The sequence below is a fragment of the Puma concolor genome, chromosome A1 (assembly GCF_028749965.1).
Source record: "Puma concolor isolate L17-30 chromosome A1, mPumCon1.1.hap2, whole genome shotgun sequence".
Taxonomy (NCBI): Eukaryota; Metazoa; Chordata; class Mammalia; order Carnivora; family Felidae; genus Puma; species Puma concolor.
The window spans coordinates 19,919,938-19,942,311 of record NC_141667.1 but is presented as its reverse complement, the minus strand read 5'-3'; the positions used below and the strand labels follow the sequence as shown (position 1 = coordinate 19,942,311).

Below are 22,374 nucleotides of genomic sequence, written 5' to 3'. Positions count from 1 at the left end.
GCTTTACATGAAATATTAAAAAATTATCAGAAACCTGCCACAGTTAAAATGAACAGGCTTTCAGTAAATAATTTTTGTTTAAATTTTTCTTTAAAATCAATGGATTGCTTAGTTTTAATTACTAAGCTACTCAATACAAGCAAATGGGTTATATAATTCACCACATCTAAACAGAAAAGTTAAATAATAGAAGAATGACTTTTAAATGTGCAACACAGTAGCAGTTGTTCTAGTTTCATTAATTGTCATGTATCGTGCCACGTCCTTTATCTGCTTGTGAATTTACAAGGAACACAGCAGGTTGTGAATTTTTAATAGGCTTTCCTCAAGGAAAGAAAAGGTCAGCATTAACATAAAATTCTTCTTAAAGATTTGTGGCACAAATGTTTCACACAGGAGAACAGGTGTTACAGAGGAACTAAAGCCACAGTAATCTGACATTCTTTCTATGTTTAAAGAAAACTTAATGTTTCACATAATAAAATAACACAAGGTCAAATCAATACAAAAGTTATTTCAAAGTGGATGCTGTAAGTTACTTGGCACATGATCCGTAATCCTATTCTCAGTAACAAAAACCACTAATTTTGTTCAATTAAATATTTAATTGATCCAAGTATTGATACCTAACATCCAAATAAAAAAGGGAAGAGTAATGAGAAAGCTATCATTGTCAGGACTAACTAATCCTGGTCTGATTTTTATTTAGTAAATGAGTTGTAGTCTGAAATAGAATTTTATCCCACACAAGAAATAAGAAACAGAGACATTATGCCAGGGAAAGGGTGGGGAAAATATACAAAAGAAGAGGTAATTAGAATAAAAAGGAGAAATTTAAGAGAAGAGAGGGCACTTAAACAGGATGATATAATTAAAGAATTTTGTCCACTGGTCTTGTTCTGTAACTGCTAAGGAATCAGTGACAACAGCATACCTGCTGTAAGTTAACTCTTGTCTCTCAAGGGTTTCAAACCAGCGTTTCAATCACTCAGGTTTCAGGAGGTCTAGAAATGTATCTCTCTGCCTTATAGTAAATATTTGTTGTAGTTTCTTTACTGGTCCAGTTGCCAAATATGTTTGGTTAAATAATATTTTGGTAAACATAGGCCAATTTTAAGCCCCCAAATATGATCATTTTGGCCCTTTATTCTAATGTCAGCATTCCTTAAAAAAGAAGATACTTTGCAGAGCCTGGGTGGCTCAGTTGGCTTAGCACCGACTTTGGCTCAGGTCATGATCTTACAGTTCGTGGGTTCAAGCCCTGCGTCAGGCTCTGTGCCGCTAGCTCAGAACCTGGAGCCTGCTTTGGATTCTGTGTTTCTCTCTTTGTCCCTCCCCTGCTCGCACTCTGTCCCTGAAAAATGAATAAACTTAAAAATTTTTGAAGAAAAGTACTTTTTTTTTTAATGCAATCTCTCTAATGGTTTAAGAAAAAATGCATTGTAAACCTGGCTTCTTAAGACCAAAACTTATAAATGCATAGGTCTGATTTTTTTCTGTTAAATACGAGAAAATTAGAAATCCTTTTCATTTTGATTCTCCAAATCACTGTCCAGCTTCTAACCCTCATCTCTTTGATCTCATTCTACCATGTTAGATTTCCTAATCCAATGGAAACTCCCACAGTATGTGATCCAATTCCAGGATTTATGTTCTCTTTCTGTAGTATAAGTTAAGGTAAAAATCCTGCTGTGATTCATATTCTAAAACTGAACTTCAGAATAATTAAGAGATCCCCATTCTAGCATTTTCTTTTGCATGTCTAACTGATTAGAATGGCAGAACTGGTGTTAATGATTCCCATCTTGCTGTATATCCTTTCCCACTCCGAATCTACATTCTATATTCATCTAGTGTTCTGTACACTTTGTAAAATGCAAAAAAAAAAAAAAAAAAAAAAAAATCCAAGTTTATACCTCTAGTCATTCTTTATTTGGTAGTTTAGGTGTTAGATGCTGTAGGAAATCCTCACACACAGCAGTGGGCCTGTGAATTTCTCTTACACACAGCATTTGGATTTTCCATAGCAATAGAATGGAATCATTGATTTACTTTTAGAAGTACTTGATTCCTATGAGAGTAAACACATATTCCTCAATTAAAATTGTTGAATGGATAGGCAGTAAAAATCACAACTCTTTACTACAAATCACAAAGTTATCTGAACAAATGATTGATAATATCATAATCTTTTCTTGAATTCTTTCGATTCCTAGGCAGAATAAAAACTATGCAATGCTTGTGTGCTGTGTGGAAAATTGCCACTGTTGCACATTCATGTCACTGGAAAGTTTCGTGGAAGCTATGTGTGTTTTCAATTACTAAAAAGCATCAATCTTGCAACTTATTGAGAGTGGTTCCCTGGACAATGCCGTCATATGTTACTTCTGAGGGCTTTTTATTAAAAGCAGACATTTTGTGAGTTTTTCAACCTTACCTTATTGTTTGTGAATAGCTAAAAGTGCAGTAAAAAAATATTTGTCATCCGGCTTCTCTCTTTCTTTAAAGTACATATCCATTTGGGTTTCTTTCCCGATATATCTATAATAATGAGTTATTTGTCCAGGAATCAGAAAAAATGACTTTGATCCAAATTTGATGGCTAAAGACTAATTACTAAAAACCATTAACTAAAGGGAAGACTGCCTTTATTTATTTATTTATGTATTTATTTATTTAATTTATTTAGAGAACAAGCACCTGAGAGTGGGTGAGGGGCAGAGAGAGAGGGAGAGAGAAAATCCCAAGCAGGCTCCATGCTGTCAACATAGGGCCACACATGGGGCTCGACCTCAGGAGATTATGACCTGAGCTGAAATCAAGAGCTGGACACTGAACTGACCAGGCACATGTGCGCCTCAAGAGCAGACTGCTTTTGTAGACCCAATAATACCAGTAATACAATATATTATCTGTATGTGTGTGTTTTAAAACATATACTTAACCTAACAGTTTTATGTTCATGTAAAAATGTTGTCACAGCCAAGTCATTGACATAAGCTCCAAAAAAGAAAAAAAAAAGTCTTTCAAATAATATAAATAAATAAGCCTGCTTAAATAGAAAATAATCAGTTTAATATTTCTACATGAAATTAGATGAAAATGTCTGTTGATGTAAATAATCTCAAGCAAAATATCAAACATTATTTAGATAAACATCTAACTCTAATTTTTGTGTAATTGAAAGATATTGTCTCCAGTTTTTAATTTTTAGGCTGCACATCAGTGTGTGTATTCTATCTTACAACTACATTTTATATGAATACTTAGAACAATGTTTGTGATGATTCCTAAATTATAATAAATGCCTTCTAGAAGTTTAGAAAATCTGCACATTGTTTTCATATTTCTTTTTTAAATTTTTTTTTTCAACGTTTATTTATTTTTGGGACAGAGAGAGACAGAGCATGAACGGGCGAGGGGCAGAGAGAGAGGGAGACACAGAATCGGAAACAGGCTCCAGGCTCTGAGCCATCAGCCCAGAGCCCGACGCGGGGCTCGAACTCACGGACTGCGAGATCGTGACCTGGCTGAAGTCGGACGCTTAACCGACTGCGCCACCCAGGCGCCCCTTCATATTTCTTATCTGCTATAAAAACAAAATAAAAATTGTAAACATAATCTCTTATTGCAAATAATCCAACTGTGAGCCCAACATAGAAACTGCTTATTGGTTGGGTGGTTCAATTAAAGAAAAACTTATAATCCTTGTGTTGTACAAAGCCATGCTTGGTCCCTCCTACATGTTAGCCCAGGATGCAGGGTAAGAATTCCATGGAGAGCAGGGGATATTCACCTCTAGAGCCTGCACATCTATTCCCAGGTAATACTCAAGGTACTTGGGACCCATTATTTCCTGCCCAAACATCCCTGAGCTTGCTTCTAGGTCCAGGAAAGCTCTCTCTTCCATGTCAGTCACCCAAAGACCAGACTTACCAACTGTTATATGCATCCCTAACCTCTGGGGGCAGTCCCAGGGAGTATATGTTAAAATACAATATAGATGGAATTTGCCCACGAAAACCTGGAATCCTAGGTAGCATTTACACTGGGATGGGTTGTGCACTGGGCTGAGATGCCCACATGAATGCCTGCAAAGCTCTTTGACATGAGTGGATTCTGGATGATTAATGTTGTAGGCATAGGCAAAGAAACAGACTTGCTTAGCATTGTCTTGTTCCTGCACAAAACTTGTTTGAGGTTTCTAGGAAGATACATTTGGCAAGATAGCAGACTATATAAGACATATATGATTGTAGAATTTATTAACTTGGTTTATAATATTAGAATACATAAATATCTATTTGTACTCTTTTTCTGAGTTTCCAAAATATTTGTGGGCAGTCTCTCTCTCTCTTTGTATGAACCAAAAAATAATGCATAGTGCTTCTAACATAGGAGCTATACCTCGTACACCTTTGCCTTTCTTACAGTTAAGCTATCACTAATTCTCCAATGGAAATGCAATAACTAATAGTAAGTTTATAAGAATTTCCTAAATAATAGGAGAATAAGAGAATTTTCCGCTCAAGAAAGAAATGCGAGAAGAAATGTTTACAGAAGCATATCAAGACCAATGACATAGCTTTGTCGGGATTTAATTGCCTATGAAAATGGTTATTTGCAAAGCAAAGTGAAGGGGGGAACTGTGTTTGGTTTATTTTTATTACTTTTTCCCATTTAAAGTAAAAATCACACTGGTATGTGAAAGGCTAGCCTTGCTGTTTAAGATATACAGGTGAGTGTGTTCATACTTATTCAAGTCACATTTCAAGAACTAAGATAACTGACCCCATTATTCAGTGATGGGACATGAGAGACTGTTTGAATTCTTTCAGCATTATGTACTTTTAGGCATTATCATGGATATGCTCTTTTTTATTTCCCTTAGCTTCATTCAGACCAAGATAAAGGAGACGGATCACTCAAATATATTTTATCTGGAGATGGAGCAGGTACTCTTTTTATTATTGATGAAAAAACAGGTGACATTCATGCCACAAGAAGAATTGATAGGGAAGAAAAAGCCTTTTATACTCTGCGTGCACAAGCTATTAACAGAAGAACTTTGAGACCAGTAGAACCAGAATCTGAGTTTGTGATCAAAATCCATGATATCAATGACAATGAGCCAACGTTCCCAGAAGAAATTTATACAGCGAGTGTTCCGGAAATGTCTGTTGTAGGTAAGTTCATTTATAGGAGTTATCATGGTATGTAAAAAGTATACAAAATAATTACCAGAAATTTTTAAAATGCTATGATCAGTTAATTGACATTTTTGAGTCCCTCCTAACAGTACTTATTTAATTTCCTCATGTCGGAAATGAGTTAGAAAAAAAAGAAGAGTAATTTTTTACATGCCATGGATTTGTAAATCTTTGCAAATAAGTAGATATTTCCTTTAAAAACCAATGAAAATATCATTAAAATTTAGTAGAAAATTATGAAAATATAATATCTTTGTCACATGGATTTGTGTAACAGCTAAGTAAAATTCTGATCCCAAATATATTGTACGCACATTTAGGTAAGTATAGATGTAATATAGTCTTCATATACATTCTCTAGTTATAATTCGCCTAAAGACTTTGTCTGGTTTATCTAAATGATACAAAAGGTGGAAATGATTAGATTATCTAATTCATATTATTTTAAAACATGTTTTTCTTATAAGCATAATCCTGCTGATATAAATCTCTTACTCAAACAAACTAGTGGAAATCCACAATCACATACTGATATACAAATACAGATTTAGGCTGTAGAATCTATAAGATGGAAAGCATGAAAAAGCTACAAGTATAACACTCAAGATAATGGAACTTTCTTTTTCAATGGAAATAAACAGAAGTTGTTATTTGTAAGCAAAGAAAGTTAAGATTGCCTTATTTTTTTATTAAATAGAGAATGACAAAAAACAAACATCAGGAAACAAAGGTAACATTTTTTTGGAGATAGATATTTAGATTTGGTAGAATAAATTTATTCCTCAAGCATGGGGGAAGTCATATAAACCAATGCAATAATTCTGATTGTTTTCTTTTAAGTTACAATGGCACATTTTCAACTCTGCATTTCTCAAAAGCATTGTTCTGGGATTATTATTTAATATTTACTTCACTAAATCCCGAGGACTTTGGCAATTGCTTTATGATAAAGCTCTTTTTTTATATCTTGAACTTTATTAAATAGCTTTTAATAGTTCATGGAACTTGGGATCCTCTTGGATTGTTTCTAAATTTAGAATTTAATCTATTCATAAAATTGTATTCTAGAGCAGATGTTAATTATTTTTATAGTCAATTAGTGGAGAGGAGGAAAGAGGAGCACACTTACTCCTTTGTGATCAGATATGCCCTTTACATGAAACAAATCTATTATGTGAAAATGAATTTTAATATCAAACCTCATCATTGAAAGTAACTGCATTTATTATAGTCTGATACATTGTAGCATTATCTACAGGTGCATAAAAATATACCTGTTGGCTAATTAAATATGTAACTGAATTCAGAGTTTTCCTGTAATAACACTATATGTATGATTTTCATGTCAATTATATAGAAATGTTTCTTTAAGAGGTCATTATTAAAGCCAAAAATCATTCAAGTCTTCCATGAAAACCAGTGCTTTTGCTCCTCCTTCTGGTGCTGTGCAGAACTAAGCTGAATTTGGATACTTCAGGTACTTCCGTGGTGCAAGTCACAGCTACAGATGCGGATGATCCTTCCTATGGGAACAGCGCCAGAGTTATTTACAGCATACTTCAAGGGCAGCCATATTTCTCTGTGGAGCCTGAAACAGGTCAGGAATCGTGAATCAGTTGTTACTTTAAGTCATTATGATCTTTTCAAGTAGAAAAAAGGTGGGAACAATAAGACAAACATTAACATTACTGCTTACAGAAGAAGAGGGATGATATCACACTTAAAGACGAGAATTTAAGTGAAATGACTGAGTGAGCTAACGGAAAGAGACCTGGCTTTCTGTTTTTTGCATACGGGTTTAGGTCACTATATAGTCAATATGGTATTCTTTAGGTAACAGAAAATCCGCACAAATTGTAAAATATTTCCACTGAATCATTTTCATGATTTCTGGACAATAAAAATTAATAGCAAAAATATATTCTGTCTTTCAAAAAACCCTAGATGTATAATAGGTGGTCTTAATCAACTAATATTTGAAACTTTAATGAGGATAACAAAAGTTTTTTTTTTTTTTTTCTTCCAGGTATCATCAGGACTGCTTTACCAAACATGAACAGAGAAAACAGAGAGCAGTACCAAGTGGTAATCCAGGCCAAAGATATGGGCGGCCAGATGGGAGGCTTATCAGGGACCACAACGGTGAACATCACACTGACAGATGTAAATGACAACCCACCTCGCTTCCCCCAGAGTAAGCTGCCTTTTTTTTTTTTAATTTTTTTTCAACGTTTTTATTTATTTTGGGGACAGAGAGAGACAGAGCATGAACGGGGGAGGGGCAGGGAGAGAGGGAGACACAGAATCGGAAACAGGCTCCAGGCTCCGAGCCGTCAGCCCAGAGCCCGACGCGGGGCTCGAACTCACGGACCGCGAGATCGTGACCTGGCTGAAGTCGGACACCCAACCGACTGCGCCACCCAGGCGCACCATAGAGTAAGCTGCCTTTAATGGTCTTTCCACATGGCAAAAGCTTTAGACTAACAAGAGAAAAGATATGGAAAAGGTAGTTGTCAATCATTTAAGTTTAAAAACATTGAAAATGTGCTACAAAAGTGAAGAAAAAAAAAAGGTCCGTATGCTGATGCATTCACTGTTACTGAAATGTAAAAAAAATATATTTCGGATATATTTCATTTAGATATAGGGATCTATGGATGATCACAAAACCTGTCCATAAATATGCTCTGCATCCATGACTACAATCCAAGAACTATTTCTTTCAGTTCGCAAAAAGAAATGATGTTTTATTGGAAAACAAAGTCATACTTCACAATGAATGTGTTTACTTCCACCTAGAATTTAATAAGAAGGATCTTAACTTGAGGGTAACATTTTTCAATAAAATATCTAATTCGTCATATTATGAGGACTTAGTCAGAAAGGGCTACATAGCCAGAACATAACAAACTATTCAGACTTACATTTATATCGCTGTGTCAGACTTACAGTTACTCTCTCTGTGTTTGGAATGGTAATCATTCTAAAACATTTTGTATCCCTGACCTATTTAGTTATAAAACACTAAATCTATTTAGTGATAATGTCATGTATTTGGATCTATTTTTGTTATAAAATGAACTCTTCAAGTTCTCAAAATAGATCAAGAATAGGTTAAGAACCGTTAGCTTCTGACCATATAACACATGTATTTATTCATGTGTTATACACATGAATCCCTTTTTTATACAAATTTGTATAGACATGCAATTAGAGTGGGTGATGTTAGATCTGAATGGGCACCCCAAGTATCAGACAATTTCCTGCTCATTGGAAAAATCTGTACTTTAAGATGGAATTTTATGTTGTTAGAAATGTGGCATAAAATGCAGGTTGCAGTATCTTTGTCATTATTTTTTGGCATTTTTTGTGTGTTCACTTCTAAGTTGATCTCCCAATTCTAGTTTGATTTTTGGCTTACATACTTTTGGGAGAAATTATTAAAATGTAGTTTTTTGTGATATTTATATTTTTACACTAAAGACTATAATGCACAAGGAATCATGGTCTAAGAATTTGTTGCATTATTTTGACTGTTTCAAAGAAATTTACCTCTTTTCCATGTTATTTTTATCTAACTTTGATGAGTAAAAATAGTGTATGATTTGAATTGATTTGTCTAAAATCTTGTGTGTAGAAAAATTGTAACGTTCACATAGAATGTTTTTTGAGCACAGTAATCACTTGTTTATTATTCATGATGATTATTTTGCTAAATATTAAGGAATGTCCCCATTAGGTCTGCCATTGTGGTGTTTGGCTCCAAACAGAGAAAAGGGTATTTCTTTATGCTCTTTTCAAACAGTCAGACTACAGCTCCAATTACCTGTAGCATCAGCAGGAGAAAGGAAAATAATAATCCCTGTTATTTCTTCTCAAACAAATCTGAAGACATGCTTAGTGGCATTAAAATTCAAATTTCACGTTTTGTATATATTTCTGACCACCTCTTAACCTGAACTTGTTACCAGGAGAATTAACATGCAAATCCAGTAGAATAAACCATAACTAATTAATCACATTATCCACAAGAGGCAAAAATATTCCTTTAAAAAAGTATTTTTTAAGTCAAAAATAAATGACCACTAAGAGGACCATTATATTTTAAATGCTCAGGAACATATATACACATGTCAAAAATGCAGTTCATTTAAAAATGATAATCCAGGGGCGCCTGGGTGGCGCAGTCGGTTAAGCGTCCGACTTCAGCCAGGTCACGATCTCGCGGTCCGTGAGTTCGAGCCCCGCGTCAGGCTCTGGGCTGATGGCTCAGAGCCTGGAGCCTGTTTCCGATTCTGTGTCTCCCTCTCTCTCTGCCCCTCCCCCGTTCATGCTCTGTCTCTCTCTGTCCCAAAAATAAATAAACGTTGAAAAAAAAAAAAAAATTAAAAAAAAAAAAATGATAATCCAATAAAGGAAATTAATAGATTCTAATTAAGCACAAAAATCAGATATTTGAAAGATAATAATGTCCAATGAAAATTCATTTTATTATTTTTTCATCTACTATGATACCTTTATTAATTCATTTGATAATCTTTTCCTTTGCTTTTGTTGATCAGAATTTATGATTGGCATCTGACAGATACATTACACAAGCCCTGATATAATTATAATAGTAGTGATGATGATGATGATGAAATATTGATAATAAAAAGAAGCAGCAACATAACACATTTTCTGAATAACATGTTTTTTGGACACTGTACCAAGTTATTGATTGGCCTACTGTTATTTGATCACAATAACTCATTTAGGTCAATATTATGATCCCCATTTTACAAATGAGAAAACAAAAGTTCTAGATGTTAAGACGAAACTCCAAGTAACGCAGATTAGGGTTGAAATCCATGTCCAAATCCAGATGTATAGCACAACACATTTAGAGGAATTGTAGAGCACCTTGTATCTTGCCTCATTATTTTTTAACTATAGCTAGAAACATAATTTGTGGATTTTTATTTTCTCAATTATATTTTCTGCAATGAATATTTGCAACCATATCTTACTATTGGGAACATTCAGTCATGGCAATTAGAATACCACTTGATAACCTCAGTCATCTAATATCCAGAAAACTAGTTTTTAATTTCCAATATCATTTCATTAAATAGCTAAGATTTGGAGACAGTTCCACAGTTTATGAAGTCTTTCATATGTGGCATAGCACTGAGAACTCAGAACTAACCTATGTAGATCCCTTGTTAGTATTATTATACTCAATGCATGGAAAAAGTAAAGGAGATTCAGAGTGGCAATGATAAAGACAACAAGCCAATGCTGCCTAATTGAAATATAATGCAAACCAAAATTTTGCACCACGTACGTAATCATAATTTTTATCAGCCATCTAAAAAAGTTAAAAGAAACAGGAGAATATATTTTAACCATATATTTTCTTTAGCCTAATAGTGTCCTTTAGATATGTCAATATAAAACTTAATTCAAGTATTTTATATTCTTTGTTACCATAATTCTTTGGAATACCCACTTAGATAATGTATTTTCCAGTTGCATCAAGTCTCAATTCAGACTAACCACATTTCCACTCGATCACTGCATGGAGTGATTCTGCATGAGTCCCAGTGCTGTCTTCCTCACTTAGTAGCTTTTTCATGTTGGTCAGTTAAACCAACCCTTCTGTTTTTCAGTGACAATGAATAAACTTGGATAGCAGTGCATACTCCATGGTAGAGTGTAAGACTAAATAATTCACCACCTATGAAACACTTGACCCAGTGGCTGGCACTAGCGTATTTATGTGTTCAGTAATGTTGATTTGTTCAAGTGCTGCTCTATTACTATTATTAGTCAATATTATAAAAGTGGCCTCAGAACTTAAACTTGCATTGCAGATGGGCTGATCCAAATTCCGTATTTCCCAATATGGTCCATCTGTGAAAGATAAAACTCTCAGTCATTTGGAAGGGACAGTGAAAGATGACAACTCAGATGTCCTGCTTCATTGTTTAGCTTATTTTATTGTGTGGATCTATAACAGTCATTCCCCATTAGGGACAATTTTGCCACCCCAGAGAACATTTGGCAATGTTTTGAGACATTTTTGCTTGTCTCAGCTGGTGGCTTCTACCAGCATCTATTGGGTAGAAGATAGGAATGATCTGAACATCCTTACAATTCATATGACAGAGAATAATTTGGCCCCAAATGCCAACAGTGCTGCAGTTAGGAAACTTTGATGTGTTATATGAGGATCTGTTCAAGTGAAATAATAAATTTATTTATCTGACAATATTTATTGAAAACACACCATGTGGCGCCTGGGTGGCTGAGTTGGTTAAGCAGCCAACTTTTGATTTTGGCGCAGGTCGTGATCTCACAGTTGTGAGATGGAGCCCCCACCTCAGAGCCTTCTTGGGATTCTCTCTCTCGCCTTCTCTCTCTGCCCCTGCCCCACTTGTTCATGCACATGCTCATGTGCTGTCTCCCTCAAAGTAAATAAACATTAAAAAAAAATGCGTGTACCAAACACTATTTTAGAAATTAGATATATGAATGTTGTCAACAAAGGGTCCTGGTTTTTATCCCTATGACCTTTCATTACAGTAGGTGAGGTCATAACTTATCAGACATAAGTAAAAATATATATATGCAAGGCGTTGACTCAGTCATGGATAAAAAGAGGAACATGTGTGTGCCAAAGGGAAGAGTAGGGGAAGATCTCATTCAGGAGGGGATATTTTATCCAAACATGGCAAGATGAAATAAACTTAGCCATATAAAGAGATGTGAAAATCCACCAAGCAGAGTTAACACCATGTGTGAGACCCTGAGATTGGAAATTGAGTGATTATGTCAAGAACCAAAGATGGTGTAGCTGGATCATACCAAACAGGAATAGGTTGGTGGGAGATTAGATTAAAAAGCTCTACACTCCCAGGAGCATTGACAATAGCCAATTTTTATTGGTATTAACAAACATGTAACTGTGTTCCTGACCTAAGTTATCATCACGGTCCTGTGCTTTTAGAAGTATACAGGTAGGTGAACATTAATGTAATATGGGTGCCCAGCTTAGTGTGATTCTAAAAGAGAGACAATGGATTAGAAGGTTAGGGGGCACCTGAAAACTGAGTTCTAAAAGTATTTTCTGCTCTTTTGCTCTAGATACTAACTTGTATTTTTCAGTCTCAAAAAGATACTCTTTGAATATTTTCACAATCCTGCGTTATATCCAGTGACATAATTTTTAAAATAATAAGGGAAAAAATCTATTGCTTACCTTTCACTGACAGGTACTATGTTTGTACCTAAGCGTATGAACATTAATGTCTTGATTCTTGATTATGAGTCGTATATTGTCTAGCAATAGAGAGAATATATCAATAGGAAATCATGTGTAATGAAGGAACTATGCACAGAATGCAGTGGGCATACAGAATAGTAGCACTTATCCAAATTGGGGGAGGGGTGAAGGTATGAGTACATCATTTACCGTGGAAACTTTTTGGGGGAATTTATCTCTTGATCTAAGTCTTTTCTTAAAACTAATGTATGTCATAAAGGTAGAAAAATATGAAGAGTTCACAAAGTTGGGAATTAGCAAAATCTAATTTATGAAAGGGCATATTCTGTGCAGGAAAAACAAATGATAAAGGACATGCTTCAAAGTGGTGATGAAGATTCTTTGGTGATAAAAATGATAGATGCTTTTTTTTAAATATATATTTTTGATGTTTATTTATTTTTGAGAGAGAGAGAGAGAGAGGGAGAGAGAGACAGAGTGTGAGTGGGGTAGGGGCAGAGAGAGAGAGAGGGAGACACAGAATCCAAAGCAGGCTCCAGGCTTCGAGCTGTCAGCACAGAGTCCAGTGTGGGGCTCGAACTCACCAACTGTGAGATCATGACCTGAGCCAAAGTTGGACGATTAACCGACTGAGCCACCCAGGCACCCCTGAAATAATAGATGCTTTTAATGTTTGCTTTTCTGTAGCTTCTATTTTTATAAGTTTTTGTAACTTGATAATGCCAAAACAAAACAGAATAACAATGGAAAGGACAAAAGTGACAATTACTTCCAAAAAGTCCAATTAAATCAGCACTGGATAGCAGCTATTGGAATTTACATAATGGGAGTAATTGCAGATGATCTTTCCCAATTGGTTTTCATTGAAATTATTTTGTAAGAAGCTGGAGGATATTAAGTTGAGGAATAAAAGAAGAACAGGAAGGAGACTGAAGAAATAATGCCTCTACTTTAAGAAGTAAGATGAATAAGAAAATAAAATAGACAAACAATACAGTAGTTAGAAAGAAATCTTGAATTAAATGTGGTTTAGTAGGTAATTTCTTAAAGTTTCCTATGGCCCAGGCACAAAGTGGGAATTAGGCCACAATGGCCAACAAAAGACCTGAGCTCCTAGTTGAAGATGCAGACAATAAAGTGATAGCTACAGGAACGTAATGTGATGTCTGGTTGTGTGGTAAGTGTTGTGAAGAACATAAAGCAGGTAAGGGGCTAGATAATGGCAGGGGTGCTATTTTAGAAAGGATGAGTAGGGGAGGCTTTTCTAAGGAGACCTGAGTAATTTTCGGAACTGAAAATGCACACAATTAGACAATTTAGCTTCCCTAATCATAGGTCCTACATATACAATACTTAGAGGGTTAACAGTTAATAAATAAGGTCAGGGGCCCACAGGTGGCTCAGTCAGTTGAGCATCTCACTCTTGATTTAGGCCAAGGTCTTGATCCCAGGGTCATGGGATTGAGCCCCATGTCGGGCTCTGTGCTGAGCATGGAGCGTGCTTCTCTCTCTTCCCCTCCCTCTACTCCTCTCCCCTGCTCATGCTCTCAATCTCTGTCTCTAAAATAAAAGTAAATAATTTAAAAAATGATAAAAATAAATAAATAAATACAGTCACATATGTAAAATGTCTTCAATAGTAACTGCAATATATAATAAGTTCTTGATAAAACTCGATTTCCTCCTCTTCCCTTTTCCTTCTTCATGAGTGTATCTAATGTTTCTGATCTTATTCCTTTCCTGTCTCTGATGTTGCGCTGCTGTTCTTTTGTGGCCAACCAAAGGTTAAATAGAAGTGCCTTAAGCCTGGAGAGACCTGTAACCTCAGTGGCCAGAACAAAATGAATGTGCGTACCTCATACAAACGAATGAATACTTTCATGAATGAGGACTCCAGAGCCTGTTTTTCTGCTCTCCAACCAGTCAGATGTTCAGTGGTCCTTGTATGGTGCTGTTTCATTGTGCTAACCCAGAACATATAACACTTCCTCACCTGAAATCTAAGCTCCTGGTATCCTGCTTGAATACTTTAGTCTTTTTCATTCCATATCATTTTTTCTTTCCCTAAAATAAGAAAAACAAAATAGACTCCATGGAAAAGGTCTATTAAAAATATTAAATTACTGCAACTTGGTCTCTGTGGGATTTGGAAAAATCAACTGGGACAATAAGATTTATGTCCAATGACTTTAAAAAAAATCTCTGGGAAAATGTTACAATAACTGATTTTCATCCTGACCAGAGTAAATGATTAAGGAATATCTGATCTGCAGAACCCAGTATCTTTGCCTTGATATAGCAGAGAATGTTATATCATAAGACTCTCAAATCCATTAAAAACAAAAATAAAACAAAACAAAATAAACATCTAGAAGGTAGGTTCAGGATTAGGGAAAAAGCATTTACAAAAGCACTTATGCAGATGGTCAGGGTCCCAGCCAGCCAGCTGGTGCTGGGGACTTGGATCTAGTTTTTGAATGGGACAGTAGTTCACTAGAACTCAAGAAGAAGGAAGGCAGCTAAACCTCTGAGACCCTGGCAAAAACTCCAAACCACAAATGAGACAAGTCTAGGGCACAGCTCAAGACCACAGCTCTTTATTCACATTTAGCTGCTTTCCCACACATCCTATCACAGACAACAAAAGACAGAGAGAGTAGATTATTTTCGCATCTCCTAACTGTAGGTGTGAGCTCCTGAGAAAACCAGCTCTCATGGAACCATGCTTCTAGTCTACTTAACACTGAGTCACACACATGTTTGCACCAAGCTTAGGTGGACAAGTGGGAGTCAGGAACCAGTAACTAGCACATTTATGCAATGTTGAATGAGCTGAAATTCTATGAAGGGGAAAAAATTTATAAAATGCAAACAAATTGGGTGATAGTTTTATTTGTATTTATTCTTGATTCTCTTAAGTTTTAGGGCATTATGTGTGTAGATAATCATCAAATCTATGAGAATTTGATATGATGTTTATTATGTCAGTTTCCAGATCTATCCCAAGTACACTCAAAAGAGTGAATTTATATTTGTCCACTATATTTTTTGCCATGAATTATTAAGGACAGTAACAAAAATCAGTTCATTGGGTTGTTAGTTCTGAAAATTGACACAGAATTTCTCCCTTATAGGAAAGTTTTTTATTAAGATAAATAATAGGTAATAAGACACTTTCAGTGTACAAATAAACTTAATAAGACTCTAATTTTCTGAATGTTCAGAAATCTCTTTATATTCTCTCAAATTGTATCTAAAGATTATACACAACTATAGCCAATTGAGAAATAATAGCAAACAATTCTAGAATCACTCAGAGCCCTGGGGCGCCTGGGTGGCGCAGTCGGTTAAGCGTCCGACTTCAGCCAGGTCACGATCTCGCGGTCCGTGAGTTCGAGCCCCGCATCAGGCTCTGGGCTGATGGCTCGGAGCCTGGAGCCTGTTTCCGATTCTGTGTCTCCCTCTCTCTCTGCCCCTCCCCCGTTCATGCTCTGTCTCTCTCTGTCCCAAAAATAAAAAAACGTTGAAAAAAAAAAAATTAGAATCACTCAGAGCCCTAAAAAGATATCATATGTATATTTATGTGTTTTATCTAAACACATGTCCTAGATTGGACACTGTCCTAGATTGGACACTGACTGACTTTATTTAGCCCATTAAATTACATAAATATGGGTTATCCAGTTTGCCTAAATTTCAAAACAGCAGTATAAAAATAATAGTAATAAGCACAGTGTTATAGCGTGTACTGAGAACTATAAAATACAAAAAAAAAAACTCATTAAGTCTTCACAATATCTATATAACATTATAACATAATTGCCTCCTCCTTTTTATTAGTTAAAAAAACAGATATATGTAAACTTAAGTTACTTGTTCAAAGTCCTATAACTGGGAAATAATTTAAAGTCAGATTGGGGATCAAGGTTCTTTGGCTCAAAAATCTACACTTCTAACCACTACACCAAGAAAGAAATTGGTACATGAAAAACTCTCTTCTTTATCTTCCCTGGATCATTTTGCTTTTCATTAATTCCATGATTCACTACTTGTTTGTAGATTATACAGATAACTTTAGATAAGGTATACTAAATTCTTGAAATGTCTATGCATTTGCTACAAATAGGGAAATGAAACCTTTATAGGTTGGTGCTTTTGCAATTCCCAGGGACCAAACATGACTGGCTGTTTTGTTTTGTTTTGTTTTGTTTTTTGGTCCTTATACTTTGTTTTTGTCCTTATACTCCTTGGACAGATAAATAAACAGGTTTGCATCAGACAAGGTCTTTCAAGGAAATGTCTCTATGATATACATAGGGATTTAAGACCTGTACATTCAGTGAGCTGTGAGACTACCGTAATCCCTGCCTGGTACAAGAGAGATTTGATTTAATAAGTGCTGATTTTTCCTTTGTAAATAGAGTCAACCTCTTCTCTACTGGGGATTCTAAGGTAATGTAGGCCTCAGGCTGATCTGCATATTTTAAAATTATCAAGCACATTTCAACTAGACCACATTTCAACTAGAGCAACAGTCAGGTATGTCCCAAGGAAGATGCTTTAGCCTGAGAAAGAAGGAATGAAATTTAAAATATCTCTTTTTCCCTTTTTCATTGTCTAGGAAAAAAAATACCTTTATATTCCTTAGAACTGTTCTATAATTTTTATTGGTTAGAGATAACTATGATTTTTACTGTGACCACCAAAATATTTGTAGGATTCTTCCCTATGGTTCCAATGTCTACAGTTTATAATAATTACAAAGAAATGGTGTTGTAAAAGCATTCCTTGATTTATAAAATGTTGAATGAAGTCATACAGTGTGGGCAGGAACTATGCTAGTAAATAATAATAAATTAATAAAGAGAGATACAAGATACAGGATACATCCACAAATGGTTTGTATTTTGAAGGGTATAGACACAAACTCTCCCTTTCCTGTGTTCTCTCTCTCTCTCTCTCTCTCTCTCTCTCTCTCACACACACACACACACACACACACACACACACACACACACCTTTATAGTTTATCCCACACCCCATGTCTTCTTTACTTCTTTTCTTGCTTGTTTTTGCACATAGATATAGGTTATGTGTATGTACGGATGTGTAGTTATAAGTATACATGCTCATATATGTATACACACATATGTATGTTGACATGCATATTCCATACCCACCTATAATTGGAGAATGTTGCAATAACATTCATACTATAATTACCAATTGAAGTCTAAACCATCAAATGATAAACTCTTCAGATGTAAGTGGATCAGGAAAGAGAAAATTATATAAGAGTTCTCCAGGTAGGAAAACAAAGGAAATGAGTTCTGTTTGGTATGGCTGGACCTCAGGGTTTGAAGCAGGGATTATGAGACAAGAAGGAAAATGTATGGGCATTGTTAACATCAGGAAAAAGGATGGATATAAAACTAAAATGCCATATAGATTATGCAAAGGAATAATTATGCTAATTATTCTGGCAGCAATGAAGCACACTGCTTGGATCACAAGAGCAACAGTTGATGAGAGTCTGGACCAATGCTGAGGAGAGGAGGAATTTGAGACACATTTAAGTGGGTGATCCAATGGACTTGGTCATCATGTCGACAAAAGTTTTGAAGGAGAAAGGAGAGAGCAAAAGAAAAAGCTGTTTTCTAGCTTTTTACCAGAAGACATTGTTTGAAGAGAGAGACAGGGATTTCAGCTTGATTTGAAGATTTTGAATTGAGTTTCAGATATCTAGGAGTAGTGAAAAAATATGTTGATCCGAGGTACACACATGACATATAAGTGAAAAATATGTTGATCCGAGGTACACACATGACATATAAGTGAAAACAGACATGTATGATCTCAGCCAGGCTAAATGTTTAGAGGGACATAACTGGGGAAATGCACAATACTATATGCACAAGATATACATTCCTCAGAGGAGTAGTGTGCATGGAAATTATACAGAAATCCGCTTGAAACTCCCCAGTTATTCCATGGAGAGTTCCCTTCGACTAAACCATTTGGCATTTTGAAAAAATGGGATTCAAAGTTCTTTTGTATCCTTCAGAGCGAAGTTGAATAATACCCCCGGATGAGTATAGATATAAATACTTAGATACAAACTAGCTGTGTAATGTTTGGCTGTTACAGAGGTTCTAGTATGCCTATTCAGGGACACATTGCAAACATAGGGGCCACCTAATACAATGTTAATATGCTTATGAATGACTAGTTTAAGGTTATCTTAACCTCTCCATGTCCTATGTACAATTTTGTTTCTATACATTGCAATTGTGTGCATTGCATTGATGCCAAACCTCGGAGATGATTTCAAAGATACGTATCCAGATGGATTTCCAAGTCCCCGGGAATCAATGGGCAGCTTTCCTTAAAGCTTTGTCCTGTAACTTTCCTCAATGAACAGGAAACTAAGACCTCATGCAGCATCTCGTTTTGCTCTAATTTAACTTCAATGCCCAAAGCTAAGCTGGTGATCACGTCTCCAGTGCTCACAAATTTAGGTTTCTGTCTTTCCTCTGGTGAGAGTCTTCAGTTCCAGAGCCTCATTCCTTTGTCAGTCTCTGGTGTGACTTTCCGCTCTTCTCTCCTTTCTCCTAAATGCCCATTTAGCGTTGCATAATTTCCTTAACCACTGTGCAGTTTTCTCCAAGGAGCTTTATCTCGTTTTTAATTTCTTCCTGTTAAGCTCATTAAAAAACATCTTTTAAACATTATACAACGGAATGGTTTATAAACGTGCATAATTGTGTCATTTTTCTTAAAGCAAGTGTTGTTTGAGATTATTATGCAGCGTAGAGATGTTACAATAAGATTACACACAAAGCAAATAAAAAAATTAAACTAATGTTAAATTATTTTGTTGATACATGTATGTGGTGCTTTTTTTTCTTTTTTTTGTCACAGTGTTAGAAATGCTGAGAGTTCTTACATAAATGTGAATAGAAACAAGGGCAGGGAACAAAGGAAAAGACAAATTATATGTCTTTGAGCCTTACTGTTTTTTATCAACAAAACAAAACTGCAACTATTTCCTGCCAAGCTCAAAACCTGAGTTTGCCCTTGCTGCCCTCCCACTGGTGTTCTGGCATCTCTTGTTGTTTCTGAGGATGTCATCTTGTCACATCTCTTACTTGGCTTATCTTCTGTCTTTCCTCCAGAGTCTCCTACATTGAGCTGTCAATTGTTTCTAATTCTAGTACACAAATCTGCAGCGTTTTTAATATTCAAGTGCAAAGGTCCTATTGATCAAAATTTTGGTAAAACAGTGACCTGGAATATTTAATCTTGAATCTTATAAAATCAGAAATACATCAAAATTGGTTGAAATCTTTAATAATGAAAATTCAGATGTGATGTGAGGTTGTCAATAATGGTCTCAAAGTGCACTTCCCATACCTTCTGCCCAGTCCTTACAAAGTCTCTGCAATATTATCTTTTAGATTTGTACTTCTAACCACGACTGTCCATATATGAGACACAAATGGCAATTTCCCCTTGCATTCATGCCTTTGTGCCTAAGCCGATAACCAAACTAAGAACATACTCCAGGAAGAAACATTTATCTGCTCTAAACATTAAAAGAGAAGCAAATGATTCAATCTGACACCTGGGAATGAGTTTAAAACAACTATAAATTGGAATTGATAGGAAAGCGTACCACATAATTAAAGCGCCATCAACTGTAAGAGTAAAAATAAGGAGCATGCAAATAGATGTGTTTAAGGAAAAATGAAACGTTAGATGGGTGATAGGAGCTACTGTGCTTTTGTCAACGGACGCGTAACAATCTGCCTCCTTCTGATGTCTCTCTTGCTCCCAACCCCTACATGATAAACACCCTTGCAGACTCCTAATGAAAATAATTTCAGTTTGTTTGACAAACTAGGATACTTGTGTTCAGCAGACTACTCTTGGAAAGGAATTATAAAATAGGAGTGAGTAGTTCTTTCACACATTTAAAATATAGAAATGCAGTCTATTAACTTTGAAATAGACCCAGTGAATCTTCTCCCTAAATAAGTTTCTGCACATAAACATAATTCCAGAGAAAGCTTTCCAGAGAAAGTATTGTCAAATTGTATATGTTGGGCACTGAATAACTAGTTCTTGAACAAATTAATTACTAGAGCTGCCATAGAATTAAAACAATCATGACTGCGTATACTGTATGTGTGTATATATCATACTATTTGAATTATTTAATAGAGAGCTAAATCTATACTATTTTGATGAATGGGCTCCATCTTAATCGTGGCTTTTCTGGGAAGTATGAGACACCTTGAACATACCTTTATTAACATTTCAGGGGTAAATAAGTATATGTATGTGCCTGTATGTACACACATATTCCCAACTCACCTACTATATGTGTTTGTGTTGTGTGTGTGTGTGTGTGTGTGTGTGTGTGTCCCTTACAACAAACTACTGTGGAAGAGAACTGAGATATACACACTAATTTAGTCTTATTATAATATGAACCATTGGAACATGGTCACTTCCTGCTTAAGTCTTAGAAGGTACTGAAAATTAACACGGATAATGCTTACTCTCCTCAAAAGGAAATAAATTTTGCAATGGAGATAGTCCCTTCACCAACCAAAAAATAAAATGAAGTGATAAATAATTTTGGATTCTTGACCAGAACTATAATGACAAGTTTAAAGCAGGCAGATTTTCAGAATCTAAGCATGTGCCTAAAAATACAACCAATCTCAAAAATGTCCAAGCTAAAAATAAAAAGTGGGAGAACAGATTTCCAGAGGCAATATTCAGTGAAATCTGTGTGACAGTAAAATTAATGAAACAATAAAACGTTTTATTCTTTTGTTCTGTCTCTGTCTGTTAAAAGAAGACCCATGATTAGGAAACCTTTTACCAGAACCTGATAATCCCTAATATCATCAAGAAAATTTTCTACTTAAGGTTTTAAAAAATATTTTGCATCGAAGTATTAAGTTTATATATTTTTTTAAAAAGGAAAATAAGCCACCTCTTCCAATCTTCCTCACCTGTAGCTCTATTCCTCACAGAAAACAACTTCAAACTGTAACGTTTTCAGTTCATCTGGGTTAAGCTACAATTCTTTAAGCAATATCTTATTATTTGTTGAAATATTTTTATATCTCACCTTTGACTTCCTTTCATGATTAGTGAAAATGGAACACAGTAACATCTCAATCCATTCTCCCCTAGATGTAATTATATCAGTTTTTTCCCCATTTCACTATCCATTATCTTAGCAAATTTAAGTAATGTGATTAGGTTTACTTTATCCAGTATTGCCAATCTCTCTCTGTCTTTCTATCCCAACAGCATTTTCACAGAATCACTACATATATATATATATATATATATATATGTATTTTTTAATTGTCTAAAAAAAAAAAAACCTTGCAAGTTTCAAAAGGAGCTTATCAAAATACTATGCTATGAACTATGTAAAATGTTGACAATTGTGCCACCTTTTTAAAAATTTTTGTTTATTTATTTATTTAGACACAGCAGGTGGGGGAAGGGCAGAGAGAGATGGAGAGAAAGAATATCCCAAGCAGGTTCCGCACTGTCATGGGGTTCGAACTCATAAACTGTGAGATCATGACCTGAGCCAAAAACCGAGTCAGACGCTTAACTGAGCACCCAGGCGCCCCTGGGCCAAAATATTTAACAGAGCATATTCTGGCTCTCAAATGTTTCTAAGACAAAACCAGACATTTTATTTCCCATGCAATAATTTCAGCTATTGAATATGAGAGATCCTCTTTACCAAAGTTGTATTTTTCCAAGATATTACAGCTTTGAGCTTTTCATGTGCTCCGTGTACAGCTGCTCAAAACTCGTTCGCAAGCAGCCCCATAGCACTTAGCTTCATTTTGGCAGCGT

The 22,374-nt window shown here is 35.4% G+C and overlaps 1 protein-coding gene across 1 annotated transcript in view; it reads left to right on the top strand.

Annotated features, from left to right (window-relative positions):
- Window positions 1-22,374, top strand: part of LOC112860428 (cadherin-10) — a 134,827-nt gene that overhangs the window by 65,630 nt on the left and 46,823 nt on the right. Inside the window, exons 3-5 of the mRNA XM_086676381.1 lie at window positions 4,892-5,186; window positions 6,688-6,807; window positions 7,237-7,404. Coding sequence (XP_086532507.1) covers window positions 4,892-5,186; window positions 6,688-6,807; window positions 7,237-7,404 — 583 coding nt within the window. The remainder of the gene's footprint in view (window positions 1-4,891; window positions 5,187-6,687; window positions 6,808-7,236; window positions 7,405-22,374) is intronic.